This window comes from Lissotriton helveticus, chromosome 4_2, assembly GCF_964261635.1.
Source record: "Lissotriton helveticus chromosome 4_2, aLisHel1.1, whole genome shotgun sequence".
In the NCBI taxonomy this organism is placed as follows: Eukaryota; Metazoa; Chordata; class Amphibia; order Caudata; family Salamandridae; genus Lissotriton; species Lissotriton helveticus.
This window is the reverse complement of record NC_136064.1, coordinates 43,549,514-43,570,090: the sequence shown is the minus strand read 5'-3', so window position 1 is coordinate 43,570,090 and position 20,577 is coordinate 43,549,514. Positions and strand designations below refer to the sequence as shown.

Sequence of the window (20,577 nt, the reverse complement as noted above, 5' to 3'; positions counted from 1 at the left end):
TTTTTACTTTTCCACTTAGGTTTTACAGATTCAGAAGAGGGACCGATATTATAATAAAAACGTATTTTGTTTATATTCTAATAACAATAGACTGTTGGATTATCACATTACCCCGACAAAGACCTTAGACCTGTATAGGCTCTTAGAAGGGTCGAAACATGTTGGTAATTTGGAGTTCCAAGTCTAGTGATCCATTGCAAATCACTATAAGATCCCTACTCTTTTAAGTATCCTTCTAACTATAACGGGGGTACTCGTTGAATAAAGGATTGTCTTGAGTATACCAATCAATCAGTGGTTTATAAAGCGCTCTTCTCACCCGTGAGGGTCTCAAGGCGCTGGGAGAGGGGGTGCAGCTCCAGGTCAGTTGAAAAGCCAGATCTTGAGGTCCTTCCTTAACGAGTGGAGGGTTGGGGAGCGTCTGATGTTGATCAGGAGCAGGTTCCAGGTTTTGGCTGCGATGTGGGAGAAGGCTCTCCCACCCGTTCTGCTTCTGCGGATGCGGGAGACCTCCGCCAGGGCGAGGTCAGCGGAGCGGAGGATTCTCTTGGGTACGTGGAAACATACTCGGTCGTTCAGGTATTTGGGTCTGATGTTGTTGAGGGATTTGTAGGCGTGGGTGAGGAGTTTGTAGGTGATCCTCTTCTCGACTGGAAGCCAGTGAAGGCTTCGGAGGTGTTGGGTCATATGTTTGTGGCACGGTGTCCCTAGGACGTGTCTGGCGGCGGCGTTCTAGATGGTCTGGAGCTTGCTTAGAAGAGTTTTGTTGATTCCGGCGTAGAGGGCATTGGCGTAGTCAAGTTTGCTGGTGAGGAGTGCGTAGGTGATGGTCTTTCTGCAGTCGGGGGGGGGGGGGGGTTCCATTTGAAAGTCTACCACTAGATATATTTTATTTGTTATATATATATTGAAAACTATCCCTCCAAAAAACAGGTCCGAGAGTAATTGTCCTGAATTCAGATTTATAGAACTCCCAGGGACAGACTAGCTTCTCTTGGTCTAGTCCGCCTGTGTAGTATCATCCTTACCCAGGTGTGAGAGCTCATCAAATGAGGAAGCTTGCCTCAATAAGTTGAGGTTGCGACAACTTCTCAAAAATCTTTTGATGCCCTATTATTAGAATAAGTCAAATAAATAGATGAAATTTGACTAGCGTACCCTCAAGTACTTGTTCTTGTGTTATATTTCCTGGAGGATTTACTTGAGAATGAAATCTCCCACTAATCCTCTTTAGGGATTTACTACTCCTGTACAGTGAGTGAAGGGACCACAAACCCAGGGGACTTGTGGTCTCTAAACAATACAGAGAGTTTCTTCTTAACCTGGCCCATGAAATCCCCTTGGTTGATAAGCGATCTACTTTCCTTTTCGTATGGGTGCAGCTTTCTGCCCTCTACAGCTAAAAAAATAGGAGATTCCAAGATAAATACAACCAGGGAGGGGAACAATTTTTGCCCTGAAGAAAGTCCAGGACCCTTATGGGCCATTTTTGAGCACTGAAACATGTTGGCACTTGGGTCATAGGACCATTACCTCCTTGCAACCGGCCCATTTTTAAAATGTTAGTATCCCCTACGATTTCGCGAATAAAGGGATACCTGGAGCCACAGTAGGATTTTTAATCTTAAAACCTCCGGCCATATTCTCTTAAGTGGTCCCTGAAACATGGTTGAGCCCACCCTGACCTTTAGGTGTCAGGGTGAACCCGATGATGAAGCATGTCACTACTAGAGTGTGTGAGGGACAGGACTCTTAGAACACTCCCAACAGAGTTATCTTCCCTCAGATTTTCACCAAACATAGTGTGAGAGGGAGTCTCCGTGAGCTCTTGTCAGTTCTTCAAATTAAAAACGTCTCCCATCGTGTGATAACTTGGAGGATAGTTCTAATGGTGGTCACTCGCAATCTCCACAATCGGGAAATGTGGAGATTGCGAGCGAGACATTTTTCTTTGTTGGTCCTAAACATAAGACTCGCTTACAGTATACATCGATTATCGCCAAGGAAATTTACTTGCATCTTATTCAGTGGCTGACCAGTTAATATTTCAGCTTCTACACTTTGTTCGAACTTACAGGGAATTTCCTCCCTTATATTATAGCCCTGACAAAGTTCCTAGAGAACGAAACGCGTTGGCTGAGGAGTTTGTTTTTTAAAAATTGGAAAATCAATAAAAGAATCTCTTATAACGATTTGGATGCTGTGGACTATCTTCTCTGGTGCACCGTTCTTTTATATGTGACTTTTGGATCTCCTTGGCAGTAGAGTGTTGGTACGGCACACTCTGGACGCTTTGTGCACAGAACTTCGACACTCCTATCATTCCTCATAGGCACTTGTGCATAACATTGTTAGCCGTGCTACCTTTCTTCTATTGATCTATCACTAACGTGTCTCTTTCAGATGCACAAGTTACTACTTGTGTAATGATACATCTGTAAGAGACATTAGTTAGTGATAGATTCCTTACTGACCCACCCATCCTCCCCGTTCTGCAAACCGATATCTAAGGTTAAGGTCATCCCCTTTCAGGGCCCTAGTTTCATGGCACCAGTGTTGGTTTTTATCATGGCTCTGCGTTTCTGGCGCGGAAAAGCTGTGTATAAGAACTGACGTCAGCACGCGGAGGCGGCGTCTAAGTACACCGATGATGTCAGCACGCGGAGGTGCTTGTTAGATCACGAATGGCATCTTCATTCGGAGGTGGTGCAAGATCTCTTTCAGCGGTGGGGAGAGCCTTGGTTAGATCTTTTTGCCACCGAAGAGAACGTGTAATGTCAGTAGTTCTGCGCGTTGGAGTTTCCAAGGCACTCTCTCTGCAACGCTTTTTGTCGCAAGTGGAGTTGAGGTCTCCGGTATGCACTTCCGCCTGTACCATTTCTGCCCTGAGTGCTGAAGAAGATCAAGTGCGACCAGGCCAAGTTATTCTTTTGGCTACAGACTGGGCATGAAGAGTCTGGTACCCCGCGCTCCTGAGCATGGCCATCGATCCTCTGATCAGACTGCCCTTTTAGGAGGATCTTCTATCGCAGCAGCAGGAGACTGTTCTTCACCTGAACCTGTCCAGTCTCCAACTCCTTGCATGAAGATTGAGCAGCGACAATTGACAGCTTTCGACCTTTTGCCCGAAGTTTGTTTCATGACGTCGAAGCACCAGTGGAATAAAAGTATTTCCATATTCATCCTTAAATAAATGTCAATAAAGAAAAAAATATTGCATTTCTATTGTCAGCCAGGCATCCCCCCACTAAAACGGTATACGCCTGTAGATGGAACAAGTTTGTGGCATGGTGCACCGCAAAGTCTTTAGATCCCTCTTCTGCCCCTCTTTCAGAGGTTCTCTTGTGTATACTTTCTTTGGCCCTGTAGGGCTCTGTTCTGGGCACTCTTAAAGGCTATCTTGACAGCACGAAAGATTTCTGGGTGGATGATCAACTCGATTAGTTTGCCTTGGAGGTGCCAAGAAAGGTCAGGCTGTTCAAAAGCGTACCAACTCTCTGTGTGTTGTCCTTTGTATTAAAATCTGTTATACTTTATCAAAAAGGGAACCTCCAGTGGGGCTGCGTGCTTATTCCACTTGGGTTACTGCAGCTTCCACTGCATTGGCACGTGGAGTCCCACTTCTTGACATCTGCCAGACGGCCACGTGGGCCTCCTTGCATACATTCATCAGACATTACTGTCTGGACAGCCAGGATGGCTATTTTGCCCGTTCGGTCCTCCAGGACTTTCTAATGTGAACTTGGTTTGCAGACCCTCCTCCTGGGTTGGTATTGCTGGGTTATCTTTCCTAAGGTACGGAATCTGTAACTAACTGTCTCTTTCAGATGAACAAGTTACTTAACTACAGTAACAATGTATCTGTAAGAGACATAAGTGAGTTATTGATCCCTTACCGCCCCAACCATCCTACCTGCTCCACAAACTGACTTATAGGGAGTGTCCGTATAAAGTCTGATGCCTGAGGGTAATTCTAAGGTACGGAATCTACAACTAACTTATATCTCTTACAGATGCATCATTACAGAAGGTAAGTAACGTGTTCTTCAGGTGTCAGTGACAACTCCTCTCACCACTCTATCTCAGGAAGGCCCATCAGCCTGGTGATTGGCAATCAGGATATACAAAGCACCCCTCAGCTCCCTTTATGTGACTGTCTAGAGTAAATGCACAAACAGCCCAACTGTCAGTCTAAACCAGATGTGGTTTTCACAGGCAGAGGCACAGGATGATAAAGCAAGAAAATGCCCACTTTCTAAAAGTGGCATTTTCAAACACACAATTTAAAAACCACCTTCACAGGATGATGTTTTTATTTATCATTATCCGACATATATAAATCAATGTCAATTCCACAGTTATTCCTGCACACTTCTAGTTATCAGTATAAGACATTGGACATTATTGTGCCACGACCAACAAAACAAACATAACAAAGTGACATCAGATTATACCATGCCTGACAAGTACATATTTAGCATTCTTGGTACATATCGTCCCGGGGTTAAGATGCATCCATCTCCCAAACATGTCTGAAAACATATCAACTATGTATTCTAACTTTCAACTCCTCAACCCGCACCAGTCTGAACTATACCATCAGGAGTATGACCAGGGGTAGCAGATTCAAAGGTTTGTAAACATGTCTTTAACGGGTCCCAGATATCTTTCAGTCCTGACTTGGGTGGGAGCAATGTGGCACATAATTCGCAATGTGGGATGCAATATGAAAGACTAGCAAGCCATGCATCTTTTGTCGAAGCAGTTTACTACCCCATCTGAGAGATATCTCACGCTTAGCTAAAAGCAGCACAAGTGCAATAAACATGCGTAGCTTCTTTGGCATATTATAGACATTCCTCAGCAGCGCAACCTCCGGGGAGGGATTTATTGTCAACCAGGTCATCCGGGATATTGTGTCCAAAATGACAACCCAGAACTCCGCAATCCCAGGGCACGTCCATGTCAAATGGGGAAAATCAGCATAAGGACTACGACACTTGCAACAGTTATGAGGCTGGGATGGGTCGATATCATGTAGCCTGTCCGGCGTCATATACGCTCTCCATAGGTATGTAAAATACATTAACTTGTGCCGACTATTAAGGGAAACTTCTCTGACCTGCGAACAGAATGCTCATTGGTCATCAAGGATAGGGTGTCTCAAATCATGCTCCCATGCTTCTCGCACATTGGTATCATGGCTTGGGATCAAAGTCATGGTGGTTCTTTATAACTTAGAAATCAGTCGGGTCTCGTCGGAGTTTGTTATCAAAAGGGATAGAGGGTCGAAGGACTGTGGTTCCAATGGATATTCCAATATTTTGGCACGCTGAGTCCTGCGCACCCTTCTGAACATAAACTGCTCCATAAAGGACAGTCAAGGTCCCCATCGTCAAAGGGAATAATTCGGACTTACTCCAGTTTATGCCCATTCCTGAATATCCGCCAAACTGAAGAATCTCTCTAATCAGCGGATCTAAATTATCCTGTGGTTGTCGGACATACAACACAATGTCCTCCGCATAAAGAGAGACCAGGAGAGGGCCTGTATTGAACCGGATACCTCTGTGAGGGTCCAGAGTCAGAATGAAAAGTAAAGGAAACAGGGGGCAGCCTTGCCTAGTACCCCGTGTTAGGTTAAACGGGGTGGACAGAGTAACATTCAGGCGGAGTCTAGCTGTGGGAGAGGCGTAGAGTAACGCCGTGAGATCTATAAAACCTTTAGGGATGCCTAATTTCCTCATTACCGCCCCATATAAAGAGCCATTCCAAGGAATCAAACGCCTTTTCCGAATCTATTAGAACCGCCACAGCTGGGACCTCTGGCGCAATTCTGTGAAGCACTGCAAACACAACAGCCCTGGTGTTGTTCTTGAATGGCTGCCTGCCATTTGCCACCACCAGACAGGTGTCTGGACCCCTAGATAGGGAGCCTCCCCTCTGTGTCCAGAAACAAAGCCCATTGTGGGCAGAGGTGTCATACCTTCTCCCCCTGGATGGGGTGGGTCCATGAAAGGGGAAAACTTCAAAGGCCTGCTGCCTTTGTACGCTGTCCCTCCCTTTTGGTGCCCCAATCAACTGGCTCCCACCAATTCTACCCCCACTCTTGACAGGAGAATCAGCGGTAAAACCAACAAGCGTGCCCACCTTTGCCAACCCCACACCTCAGGTGGGGGAGGCTAGGTGAAGCAGACATCTCAGTACACTCCATCTTGGAGAGGAGGTAACCCAACCAATCAGGAAGAGGCTCATGCCCCGTCTCACTTTTAAGTATTCAGTATTTCAGGGCGACCATGAACCTTGCCTCCTTAGATTCAAGGAAGAAAGAAGGACCGAGGAGCTGTGCTGATGCAGGAAGAAGACACGACTACTTTGGCCCCAGCCCTACCCTCCTGCCCTGTCTACGACCTGCCTACAGCAGGAACCCCGGCGAGTCCAGCAGCCTGCAACCCTCAGAGCCCGGAGGACCTGCCTGCACATATCTACCAGAATGTCTCCTGTGAGCGCTGTATTTGTGCAAGCCAAGACTCACCCACAGAATTCGGATCCAGAAGGCTCCACGTATGTGCACCAGACGCCCACAGCCCTAGTTTGAGTGGCTCAACCGCACAAAGAGAACTCCCCAACGATCCTGATCTGGTGATCACCAACCTCCCCCCTAAGTCCATCTGTATAGAATACTAACCACTTGTGAGGGTATCCAGGCACTCAGCAGGTGTGTAGGCACCTATCTACCAGGTGCGGCTATTCGAAGAGCCAGGTCTTCTGCTTTTCACAGAACTCAAGAAGCAATGAGGATGCTCTGATGTGATATGGGAGTTCGTTCCATGCTATGGGGGTGTGTCTATATGAGAAAGTTCTACCTCCAGCTCTGTTTTTGAGTTTGCGGGATACGTGTGCTAGTGAAACTACCGCTGAGCGGAGGTACTGGTTAGGGTGGTGAAAGTGGCTCTTTAGGGAGGGGGTTTTATAGTGCTTTATGAGGAGTTTGAGCTGGGTGCGTTTGTGACTGAGAAGGAAGTTAAATTCCTTGAGGTGTGGGGTGATGTGGGTGCAGCGAGGTAGGTTGGGGATGAGTCTTGCCACAGCATTTACGTTGGTTTGAAGCCTATTCAGGAACTGTTTGGCAATTCCTGCCCTAGAGTGCAATGCCGTATTACAGACTGCTGGTTATCGGGGGCTGTGCGACTGGTTTACTAGTATTCTCTGGTAGCCACTTGAAGATTTTTTACAGAATCCTAAGGATGCGGAAACAAGTGGAGGTCTCTGCGTTTACTTGCGCTGTCTTGTCAGGCTTGTTGTCTAGGAGGATTCCTAGGTTTCTGGCGTGGGCGTGGGGGTGGAGGTGGCAGGGAATTATGTTAAGTATGAGTCCTGGAAATGACTTCAAGAGTGAGGTGGTGGGAAGGGTGGCTGCATATCGATTCACTCCTCAAAGCTCACATTTTGAATGTTTGAGAAGAACGCCTAATAACAAGTTGTATTCTGGTTTGTTGGACAGAGGTGGAAGGATGATGGTGTATATGAGACGTGAAACTGAGCAAGGCGTTTACCTGAACGGCCAGCTTCTATTGCATTCAAGCCAAAGACCACCAATTACATAGCGGCGCAGGTGGATGATGTGGATTGCATCAAACTTCAAAGAAATATTAACGTGGATTTTGTTTATTGTATGCCTGAAAAAGTGATTGAAAAACTGAAAGAATGGAGGAAAATGCAGTGTGAAATATGTAGTGGTAGTGGTGTTGAGTGCAAGAAAGTTTTCCAAATTAATATACAAAAAATATGACCACATCTCTACAAGAAATGTTAGGAAACTAATGTAGAGGAACTAAGGGGAAAACACACCTGGAGACTTGAAATTCCCTAAGCCCATTCTGTTTCCAAATGGATCAAATATTTTTTTTTAAATGTGCATCAACAGTAGAGTCCATGTTGAATAAAACGAAATCCGAAGCATGTTTAGGTGGAAAATTATTGAAAATTTCAACAACAAAAATAGTCGTAGCAAAAGTGTTCAGTAGTGGACGTGCTCGCTGACAGCAGTCTTCACTGGTCTGGCTTCCTGTACCGTGAATGTTTAGATGCGTCGATAGGTCGTCGGGCGTCTTTGCCAGTGCATGCTATTTCTTTGTGTGGCTAATGGAGCCTTTCAAATTTATGTTTTAGCACTTAAGGCCAGGGAGGGAACTTGCTCTACATCTTTGGTAATTGTTCAAAACTTCGACTCATGTCATTCAACCACCCCTTCCTCAAAATTTACCACAACCTTTTCTAAAGTAGTGGTATGTCCTTTTGAACCAGTGCACACGAAGGCTGTTTGAGGTGTGTGTACGCTTAACAACTTTCCTTAGACAGGTTGGTGGGCTTCTGTTCTGAATCAAAGAACTGTACAGTCTCCCATACATCACTATTACACCTTCCCTTCATCATGCAAAATTATTTTGGCTTTCTTGTAGCGCGACCCTTAAAATTACCTCTGTGGTTTGCGTAGCATGGTATCAGTCGCTTAACGTAACAGTACATCAAATATCATTAAACTTTTAAACCCCCTTCTCTTACAGATGAATAATTCTGACGTTACATCCTTGGACACAAGCTTAACAGAAGGAGCGGACCCGTGTGTAAGTCGAATATCTATCTATTCATGCTTTTGGGCTGTAATTGTCCCATATTTCACAATCCGTGCCGGTGTAATTAATCCACGTTACACGTTTTTCTCCTTTCTTTTTTACAATTACCATTTGGCACTTGCTATTATGTTTGTCTGTTTATGCATTAAATGCCTTTGCAATTTTATTAACTAACAATCATTTCCCAATAAGCATCTCTTTCTCCCACTTATGTTTTATGGGGGTAAAAGGGTTTTAAGAAGTCCTTACTCCTAATATAATACATTGATTAAAAAAACATATCAAGTCTTAGCCAATTGTTTTTTTTATTTTTTCATGTAAAATAAATGCATTTACATGAGCACTGCCTCATTAGTCTTTAAAGATGATTTGAGAGGTTAGACTGACATTTTTTTTGTCTTTGTGATGCCACTTTCTCAGTACAGTTTTTTCACAGTAAACAGTTATTCTCTTTAACAAAATGATTTTAAAATATTTATCTACTTTTAATCCCATCTATGATTCGAGAACATTCCTGTTGAATGTGCCTCCATGTCTGCACACATTCTTTATAATCATTGCATTCCAGGCGTTTAGCAAGTATGATTGAACAATCACTGGGCCTTTTTTCCACACAAACTGTAGTTAATTCCCTCTAACTGGAACTGGCAAATCCAATAAGTCTGACTTTTTGGTGAAAAAACACGTTAACGTATAAATTAGCTATATCTATTTGTTAGAAATGGGGTTTCTGGTTGGCTAGGGTATGCTAGGGTATGCACCTAAGTCAGGCACAACCCACTACTTTCTGGTGTTCAAGAAGGACAGAGGCCTTTGTCCTATCCTTGACTTGAGTTCTCTCACTTTCTTCCTCAAGAAGCAGAAATTCAAGATACTCGATCTTGCTCATGTTCTGTTTGCCCTTCCCCCTGGAATCTGGATAGTGGCTTTGGACTTGCAGGACGCTTACTTCAATATTCCCATCCTGCCTGCCCACAGGTATTACCTGTGGTTCGCGGTGGGCCACAAGCATTTTCAGTTTGCTGTACTCCCTTTTGGTATCACCAGTGCCCCCTTGTTCTGGACATGTTGCAGTTCCGGCCCTATCCTCCTGAACCGTGAAACCAGGATATTCCGGCTATGATACTGATGTTTCGGCCTTTGTCTTGGATTTTGGTTTGACGGACTATGAGGCTGTTGGGCCTCATGGCCTCTTGCATCCTGCTTGTGATGCCTGTCCGTTGGCATGTGCGGGCTCTGCAGTGGGACCTGTAGGAAGGTAGGATCCTTCTGCATGGTTATCCCCCACTTTTTGCCTGGTGTTGCTATGTTTTCTGACTTGTCTAACTGGGATCCTGCTAATCAGGTCCCCAGTCTGTGCCTCTTCCCTAAATTGAACATGGTGAATACTTGGGTACACTCCAGAATGGCTACTGGTGTACCCTGACAAGTCCCTATTACATGGTACTAAGGTAACCTGGGCATAGGTACACCAGGGGTTTCCCATGGGCTGAAGCATATATTATGCCACTCATGAAAGAGCACCCAAATTGTGACTACAGGCCTGTCATTGCAGCCTGTGTAAGCTAGTGCTAGCACCACTTACAACAGATATACGTTTCCATATATCGGAGGTCACTCCATTTAAAACCTTTAAATCACCCCTAAGGCATGCCTTTCAATTCAAAAGAAGTGGCCAAATTACAGGTGCAGCAATTGTAGTTAAGGTTGGGACATCACTTAATAGCAAATTCCATTATTGCTCCTTTAATAGCTTTGCTATTACTGAGCAATGCGGACCAAACCTATGGAAAACATCAGTAGAGATTCTTAAGCACATGCTACAACTACTGCCCGTGGCTAAGATGATTCTTGAATAGTAAAGGGGGACCCTATATTATTGCCATTAATGACTATTTCGGGATGGGGGGGTGGCGTGTCCGGCAGCATGGCTGAATAGACGCACTCGCCAGAGCTCCGGCCTCCCGCCATTAATCCTGCCTGTTATCCTGTTTTCCTAGATACCATTGATGACCTATCTAATTAATTAATTAATTACTCCTGCTACATTGACGCCGGGATAGAGGCTTCCCGACTGCGGATCAAGGCTTGTTGAGGCTGGTAACTACGGAGCTGCGTAGCGACCTGAATCTGTTAACATGGCCGACGCGACCCGTTAGTGGTGCAGCACCAATCAAGAGGCGCCAAACTGGGACCGGCCGGAGCATTTTGTGCGGTGAGCGGGACTGAGCCGATAGCCTAGTACGCACCCGGCCTGGAGGAGACTCCGGTTCCGGTTTCTCGGCCGACGCTGTGGAGGGATGGACCCGGGGGGACAGTGGAGAAGCCATGCCGGAGGCTGAGACCGACTAAGCCACCACAGTCGGGCCGGGTGAGTTGTGTCTTCCTGCTTCTTCCCCTCTTGCTGAAGTACAAAATCGGGGAGAAACACCCATAAGCAGAGGTCCTCCTCCCGTAAGAATACCTAGATGAGGAGCGAGATTGGAAGCAAAGGCTGGCATTACCAGCGCCCTTGTTGTGAGAGTGGGCCTCCGACATTACATGCACTAGACTGGGGGTGGGGCCCCTCCTGCGGGCGATTGCTGTTGAATCTGTGGCGGTGGACTATAGAGGCAATGACACGGCGATAGGGGGGTCTCTGCCTCGTGCCCCTCTCTCCCCCTGTGGCACTCAGAGGACACACCCGTGGCCCATTAATTCGACCCATTGCTGTGTTAGTGGATGGGGAGTGATTCTGACCGGGGAAGAGCTCCAAGTTCTGCCACATGTGCGCTGAGGAACACAAGAGCCCCGTGCCTAAAGACACCACAAGAGCCCCGTGCCTAAAGACACAGAGCCTCAGGGAAGTACAGATGCAGAAACGTGGCCCATATTTGCCAGGGACATTTCTGAGATGCCTCAATGGGTGTTTGGTGGATGGGGGGATACTTCTCTGCGACTGATGCTGTTGGCTGGCCCCCAGTGGAGGACTGATATAGGATCTGGCAGATTGACAATAATTACTCGCCTTCTATGGCAAGCCGTCTGATGGGGCTTATGTTATTGACCCCCACTCGACGACTGGGACGAAGGTATTTGACGCAATAACACTCGGCGTTGGCGTGGCCCGGGAGGGGGGGGACGCCATTGTGCAAACCAGTGGCACTAACAGCAGGGGAGGGACCCACAGCCGGATCACCTAGAGGTGGATGTCCAACTGAAGCCCTGCACAAGGGTGTGGGGCTGGAAGACTGTGGGGCCTAAGAGGTGATCAGGTCACAGTGAGACGCCATAGTCATGGCCAAGAGGTGTGGGCTCCTGCTCTTCGGTGCAGCGTGCAAACCAGAGACCCGAGAAGCGCCGATGGAATGCCGAGCAAGACACCATTGTCTGCAGGACAAGTTGGGAACTATTTTGTGTTAACCAGAAATAAGCCTAGGGCCCCCACCTACAGCTTAGCCCTGGGGATCCGGGGCGATCCCGCATTGGAACGCAGACGCCTAGATTTGAGCCGGTGGTCCATCCACTGAGGACGACTGTTTAAGTGCAGACCAGGGAGGTTCTGGAACCCACCCCCTCCGCGGCACGTTCCAACATATCTGGCTCTCCAGATGGCGATGGACAAAGAGCCCAGGACACAGAAACAGGGTAAAATGGATAAATAAACAAAGGCCCTCCCGCCCCAGGCCGAGTCGGGCAAGGTGATGGTGGACCCACCAGACATTACTGCTATCCTTCAAGCGATCCATGCCTCGAGGGAGTTGTCTGAGATCAGATCGGAAGTGACTCTCCTGCGGCAGGATGTCTGCAATATTGCGGATCGAGTGACACAGACAGAAACAAGTATCTCGGAAGTGGAGGATACAATGCACAAATTCCAAAAAGACATTAAAGAACTCCAATCTGATATGCGAGAAATAGCTCTGCTTTGTAGGAAGGTGGACGATGCTGTAAACAGAGCCAGAAGAAACAACTTCCGCTTTATTGGGATACCAGAAGGACAGGAAGGATCCGACCCAATCGTCTTCCTGGCGGAGTGGCTGAGAGGAAGTCTCCCAGGGGCACAGTTCTCACCTGCTTTATCATCAGGAGCGCGCACAGGATGTCTAATGTGAGCCCCCCATCCCCTGAGAGCCTCACCGTGTCCACTGTCGCAAAATTCCTTAACTACCAAGATCACGATATGATCCTCAGTGAGGCGAGGAAAGTAGGTGAACTCGAACTGGCCAATGGTAATATTAGGATCTTCCCCCGACTATTCAAGGGAGGTACAGAAAATGCGAAGAACCTTTGACTCAGTGAAAGGTAAACTCTGAGCCATGAAACTTCACTACATACTCCTTTTCCTGGCGAAGCTAAAGGTGATCTTTCAGGAATATGCTAATTTTTTTCAAACACCCGAAAAAGCCTGGGCTTGGATTGAAGAAACAACTTGGCTACGAACCCAATATGGGCGGTGCGGAGACATGGCCCCGAGAGACACTCCCGGATGGGAACCTAGACCGCAGAGGATTAAACCACAGAGTCGACTGACAGGGAAACTTAAGAAGCTGGGCGGAACCACGCTGCCGAATACCCCGTACAGAAGGAGAGTGACCTCCACGGATGGGAATAGACAAACCAGAGACACGCACAGAGAGTCCGATCAGGGAGCTAGTGCACAGACGGTTCACTCCGACAAAGAATCACTGGTCGACATGGATAGCGATCACCCGCTACTTAAGGCTATCCACAATGTAGAGGGGTCGCGGTCGAGACTCAGGAGAAAGACAATGATCCTCAGCTGCAGCAGAAGGAAGATGGTGGAAAGGACTGAACTACGGGCATGCAACAGGAGTAAACTGGCAGTGGACTGCCAACAATGAGGCCTGCCCCCAGACTGGTCTAGTTCTAGAGAAACCGAACACACTTCTCTCTGTCACCATATAGCCTTTAGTGGTTTGATAGAAATTTAGAGTTAGGTGGGAGGTGGGATCGACAGACTACTAGTTTGGCACATACGCAGAGTTGTTCTGTTGACACTTTATTGGATGGGCGAACGGTGCGGGATGTGGGGTTCCGGACTAGTGGGGGGACATTGGTCAATCAAAGATTCAATTTGTTATTAAGTTAGACAGCAGCAGGGTATATCAAGACGGGAGACTGGAAACGGTGGGATGGGAGTTGGAGGGGAAAGAGGTCGACTCCTATGGGGCCCACACTAAACACATATATGATGGCTGACTTACCTTATATGGTTATGACGTGGAACGTCAATGGCTTGGGTAGCAAAATTAAGAGAGGCTTAGTTAATCAGTATTTTAAGTGGACCAGGCCTGATGTGGTCCTCCTTCAAGAAACCCACCTCCGCTGCACGAAGTTCACATTCATAGGTGGGGGGACATATGTCACATTAGCCCACGATGGATTCTCATCTGGGGCTCGTGGAGTAGCTATCCTGATTGGGAAAACCTTGCCATTTCGTATAACTAAATCCTGGACAGATCCCAACGATACTTATGCTGCTGTTCAGGGTGTGTGGACCAGGAGTGAGATAACCCTGGTTAGCGCATATGCTCCGGCAAAACTGCAATCGCAAACGTTGGGTGCAGTCACTAAGATATTGCTAGATTCGGATACCCCAACCCACGTTATTGGCCGTGATTTTGAAGATGTCATAGATCCGAGTAAAGACCAGTCCAGAACGACAGCGGGGACCCGTGTTCCTACCCAGCTGGCTGAATTTGTGAGATCAATGGGGCTAATAGATCTGTGGCGCTGGCACCATACAATAGCACGTACCTACTCATACTTCTCAGAGGCACACAAGACGTTCTCTAGACTCGACTACCTATTTGCTCCAGCGGGGGAAATACAGATAGTAGAGGAAGTAGAGTACCTGGCTAGCAGCATCTCTGATCACTCACCGTTAAGGTTACGTGTAGGAGGGACTCCCGTGGAGCACCGTCGAAATGGCGGCTAAGTGCATGGGAGCTTCGAGATGAGGCAGTGACGGAGGTTATTAAAAGAGAAACCGAGCTGTTCTTCCAAGAAAATGGCGGCTCTGTATCCTCCGCAGTCGCCCTTTGGGAGGCATACAAGGCAGTTATCCGAGGTAGGCTGCAGGACACGGTAGCGAGGAAACGCAGAGCAGTATTTCTTCAGATAGAAACTTTAGAAATCCAATTTCTTGACCTAGAACACAATATTACCCCTGAAAATGAGGCGACCCTACTTAGGCAGTTGGAGGTCACCCGCAGGCAACTTCTCGCGCTGACTGATAGGGAGGTCCAGTCACAAATACAGGCAACACAGCACATACTCTGAGTCAGGGGACTGAGCAGGGAAACTCCTATTGTGGTTAAGCCGGAAGGAGAGGGAGGCAAACTGGGTTGCACAGATAGTGGACGCAGATTCACAATACACCACTGAAGCAGGCGTAGCAGCAGCATTCTAGTATTGGGGTATCTTTCATAGATTCACATGCCTGGATCATTCTTCGTCGCTGAGGCGAGAGTCCCGCGGTAAATAAAAAAGCAGTGCCAAAGGCAAACAATAATAGGCCCCAAAGAAATCTCCTGAGGCCAAGATCTTAGTAGCCTATCTACATCATTATGCTCAAAGAATCAAAAATGTGTCCCAGCCAATCCGTTGCCAGCACCCTCTAGAACCTTCCCAGCAGAGCCAGTTCTCCTCAGATTTTCACCGCACGTCGTGTGGAATGGAGTCTCCCTGATTGCTACTCAGTTTTTCTTCAGAATGTCTGACAATGAGGCCTTGTTCATGCCCTGCCGAACCTGTGACAAGAAGAGAGTCCATGTTGATGACCAAAAAAAGGACTGCATCTACTGCCTCTACCCTAAACAGGAGGCAAAAGATCGGCCGTACCTTCCCTCCTAAAACTCTCAGGGATAGGGTGGCAAGAGTCCTGTTGTGGCTTAAATCTTCTTCGGCTGAAGATGATGATAGAGCCTCAACTTCCAGCAAGATCACAGGATAGTTCTTCAAGTGAGGGGAGAAAACACCTTAAATCCTCCCACTCTACTTCTGGCCCTTCTCAGGGGTCTCCCTCAACCTTCTCTGGGCCTTCGCAGGCTTCTGCTCTCAAGGACTCTAAGACATAAACTTCTAAAACAGTGAGTAAAAGCCTATCAAAATCTTTGGCTTTCCCTCTATCGTCGACGACTTCTGTCACTTCTTCTGCTCCTTCGTCGACGGAGACTATCTCTACTACGTCTATCACATCTCCTATACTGTCGATGAGGATTTCTACAATGTCTAAGAAGACTGTCGTCGAAGAATCGTCCACGAAGGCCTCATCGAAACATACGTTGACGAATTTCCCGTCGATGGCTGTCCAGTCGATGAATATCCCAACTCCGTTAACGACTGTCCCGTCGACGTCAGGTCCGTCGACGATGATCCCGTCGACAATGAACCCATCGACGTTGAGCCCGTCGACTAGGACCCTGTCGACATCGGCGGAGATCCTGTTGACGACCATACCATCTACAATGGTTTTACCTGCTCCAACTAAGGCTTTGGTTGTGGTTCCAACTTATTCAGCGCCAGTTCCATCTAGGAGCTTTCAGCTTAAGACATTTCAAAGGCATGAGTATTCCAATATCTCACCTCTTACTCCGTCACATCTTCTGGAAACATATGCCCAAGAAGATGATGATGATTATGACGACGAGGACGATGAAGGACCATTTGGGATTGCTCGTCATCCTTCTGAACTGCATATCAAATGTCAAGATGAAGAGGATTACAACAAACAATATTACCAAGAGGACACTGTCGTCCCCCATCACACAGTAAATCATAGACAATCTTGAACCTCTGCCTGTGGTGGTTCCAGATCCTTTACCTCCACCTGAGGATCCGACCCCAATGCCTCCGAGTGCAAAGCCTCCTCAAGAACAACAACCCTCACAACCTCCTCAAGATCAGAACACTTCCTCTAATGAAGTTAAAGAAGGTGAATTGCCAGAAAACCCTCATATTGATCCACGGGATTTGTACATTATCCCTGTGCCTTCGCCACCGACTCCTCTGCCATCTGATTCGCCACCAGAGGATATAGGAGGGTTTCACAACCTCATGCAGCGGGCTGCTGCTAGGTTTCAACTTCCTGTTACTGTGGAACAGACCGAATGTTTCCTTCACGATTTTAAAGAGGAATCCAGAAAATTACCAGGGCTGTTCCTATAATTGATTATATATGGAACGAAGGTATCAAGATCATGTAAAATCCTGCATCCGTGCCTGCGGCAAGAAGTATCGTGCTCCAGCCAAAAGTCCATCCTGCCTCATTGGCCACCCTAGACCAGATTCTGTCATTTTCTAATCTGCCCAGCAAAAGTCCAAGAACCCGGCAACACCTATTACTACACTGCCGGACAAGGAGGGACGTCGTCTTGATCTGATTGGAAAGAAGTTTTCCACTATGGCAGCTGCTTCCATCAGGGCAGCTAACTCATTAGCGATCATAGGGCGTTATGATCGCCAAATGTGGTCCGAAATCGCTGGGCTGATTGACCTCATGGCTTACGATGGCGAATCGTTGTTTGGAAAACACATCGATGAAACCCTCCATGCAATAAAGACCGATACGGACACTGCAAGATCCTTGGACTTGTTGCAATACTGTCGTGGAACATTCAGAGGCGCTAAAGGGAGTGGTTATTCCTCTAGAGGAGAATATAAAACACAGCAAAACAGACAATACCAGCCCCAATATAGATAGAATTACTAATCATCATACCGCCAATCCAGTACGGCTGATTTCTCTAGCCAGGGAGGTTCGAAAACGATCCCACAATCAAGGGCGTGACTCTAACAAAAACAGTGATCTCCGCAGGGCGCCTATCACACCTCTTCCCGTGGGCGCATACATTTCAACATTTGTGGACAAGTGGCGAGAAGTTACCTCCGATCTATGGGTTCTAGACCTGGTGAAAAACAGACCTACCCTAGAATTTGTCACCAAGCCACCTACCACTCCGCCCAGGGGACCCCCTCCCCCTCGTCTTCACTTTAAGCTTTAACGATGCTCCTCAAGAATGCTATAGAGAAGGTCCCAGCACATCAGAAACGGACAGGTTTATATTCTCTTTTTTTTTGTGATCAAAAAGAAATCAGGGGAATGGCGACCAATCCTAGACCTTCGGAACCTGAACAGATTCCTCAAAAAACAAGGATTTCGCATGGTCACCCTCTCAGAGATTATAGGTTGCCTAAACGAGGGGGATTTTATGGCTTCTCTGGACATGGAAGACGCTTACTTCGACATCGCAGTACATCCCAACCATCGCAAACATCTCCTCTTCACTGTGGCTGGCAGCCATTATCAGTTCAAAGTGCTCCCGTTTGGTCTAAGGTCAGCTCCAAGGATCTTCACAAAGTACCTACCTCCTGTAGCAGCAACATTAAGATCCCGGGGGAATCAGTCTTCCCGTATTTGGACGATCGGTTAATCAAGGGTCCTTCGGAGCAAGCAGTCAAGACTGCCACTATGACGTCTCTTCGCCTCTTCGTCTCTCTGGGGCTAACTGTGAACAGAAGCAAATCCCAGTTACGTCCGATGCAAGTCCTTTCGTTTCTTGGAGCTCTTCTGGACACTGTCCAGTGCAAGGCATTCTTATCTCGCGAATGACCGCTTCATCTTCAGAAGCTAGTAATTCTGATTTCAAGAAGAAAGTCAGTTTCTGTTCACATGTTCGCTTCACTCTTGGGGATGTGCTCTTCGGCCATAAATCTCATCCCGTTGGCACGACTCAGAATGAGGCCACTACAGGAGAACTGCACCTTCAGTGGCAACAAGCCGTGGGTTCTTTCAATGACACCGTCAAGGTCACACCACGCATGGTAAACGCCCTACATTGGTGGTCACAGATAGCAATCTAGCAGAAGGGCTCACTTTCATACAAGAGGTCCCAGATTTTGTTCTGACAACAGGCGCCTCCATAGAAGGATGGGGAGGTCATCGCCAGGATTTGCAGATACAAGAAAGTGGTCTCAAGAGTACAGGCAACAGCATATCAAGAGCCTGGAATTTAGAGCGATTTTTCTATCTCTGCTTTCCTTCCAAGGATTGCTGGTTCATCGGTACTGGTTCGAAACGACAATACCACCAGCATGTTTTACGTAAACAAGCAAGGAGGGACAAGGTCGGCAACTTTTTCAAGAGAGGCTCAAGAATTGTGGGAATGGGTTACATTCCACAACATAACCCTCAAAGCGGAGCTTGTCAAAGGCCCTCACAATACCCTGGCGGATACGCTCAGCAGGTCCCTATCAGACTGTCATGAGTGGGAGCTAGAGCACACTCAAGTAAACAGAGTTTTTCAGAGTGGGGGCAAGCCGACATTGGATTTGTTCGCAACGAAGCAGAACAAGAAACGCCAATATTACGCCATCAGGTTTCCACAACACGGATCAAGGGGGAATGCCCTGTCCATGCGATGGTCAGGGATTTGTGCCTACGCTTTTCCCCCAATACCTCTAATCCCGAGGTGTTACTCAAGCTGAAATCGGAGGGATGCCGTCTCATCCTCATTGCACCCCGGTGGCCATGTCATCACTGGTTCCAAGAGGTTCTGTTGCTATCCCAGGACCAGCTGATCTGTCTTCTTCCAACACCCACAATGCTGTCGAGAAACGGGGGACAGGTGGTTCACCCAGACCCTCAGTCTCTAAATTTACATGTATGGCTCCTGACTTCCTGAATTCAAGGACCTTGACATCCCTCAGGACTATCGTGACATCCTAAATCACGAGCTCCAAGCACAATTAAGACTTATAGTCTTAAATGGAAGAGGATTTGTTGTTGGTGTGAGGCTCACAATGTTCACCCGATAGAAGCTCCTGCGGAACAAATTCTTCCTTAACTGCTGCATCTGGCTAGATCTGGACTCACTTTTTCATCAGTTAAAGTCCATGTAGCCGCACTTTCCAGATTCAGAAAAGGTGCTAAGCTTCCTTCTTTATGTAGATCCTCATTAATCAAACAATTCATGAGAGGTCTTTTCCAAGCATTCCCTCCGGTGCAACCTCCTTCACCGGAGTGGGAACTGAACATGGTCCTCACGCTGTTAATGAAGCACCAATTCGAACCCATCACAAGGCCAAGCTCCAGTTTCTCACATGGAACGTTGCTTTACTCCTATCTCTAATATCTGCTAGAAGAGTGAGAGAAATCCAGGCTTTCACTATAGAAGAACCATTTTTTACATTTCTATCAGGATTATGTGACCCTCCGGACCAATCCTACTTTTATACCAAAAGTGCTGTCACAGTTTCACCTCAATGAACCAGTGAGGTTACAGACTTTCTTTCCAAATTAGTCTACACCAGCGTAAAGAAACTTACATTCTCTTGACATCATAAGATGTTTAAAGTTCTATCTACAGAGAATGAAGCCCTTTAGAAAATCTGACCAGCTGTTTGTGGCTTACGGACAAGCTACGCTGGGAACTGCAGTCACAAAAGCCACAATTGCCAGATGCATCGCATCTACAATTCATTTCTTTCATGACAAGTATAACAGGCCATTGCTACGGAAAATAATGGCCTCTCCACAAGTACTGTTGCAGCGTTTACAGCTTTGTTTGCTGGAGTGACCCTCGAAAATATCTGTTGTGCTTCGACATGGAGAAATGTCCACACTTTCACAAGACATAACTGTCTTCATTCTACATGTCAAGAGGATGCGGCGGTTGGACAGGCTGTCCTACGCCACCTTTATCTTTGAGATCATTTCAGGTACCCTTTGGTCTTTTAATACTATCTATGGTTTCAATTGCTCATGATACACATACAGTTATGCAATTTTAACATGTTCATTGTATTTATATCTGTAATATGTCCATAAGGCTTGCATATCCATTAAGTGATATTACTAGGCTTCTTTTCCTATTTATAGGTCATGTTTTTAACTTTGAAGGATTGGTTTATTATGCCTTTGTTAATAATTTATGGA

General features: G+C 46.9%; 1 protein-coding gene across 3 annotated transcripts in view; it reads left to right on the top strand.

The window, feature by feature from the left end:
- Nucleotides 1-20,577, top strand: part of LOC144752191 (heat shock factor protein 3-like) — a 199,200-nt gene that overhangs the window by 157,980 nt on the left and 20,643 nt on the right. For all 3 annotated transcript variants that reach the window (XM_078640135.1, XM_078640136.1, XM_078640137.1), the window contains one exon: nt 8,568-8,627. In XM_078640135.1, the coding sequence (XP_078496261.1) occupies nt 8,568-8,627 (60 nt within the window). The remainder of the gene's footprint in view (nt 1-8,567; nt 8,628-20,577) is intronic.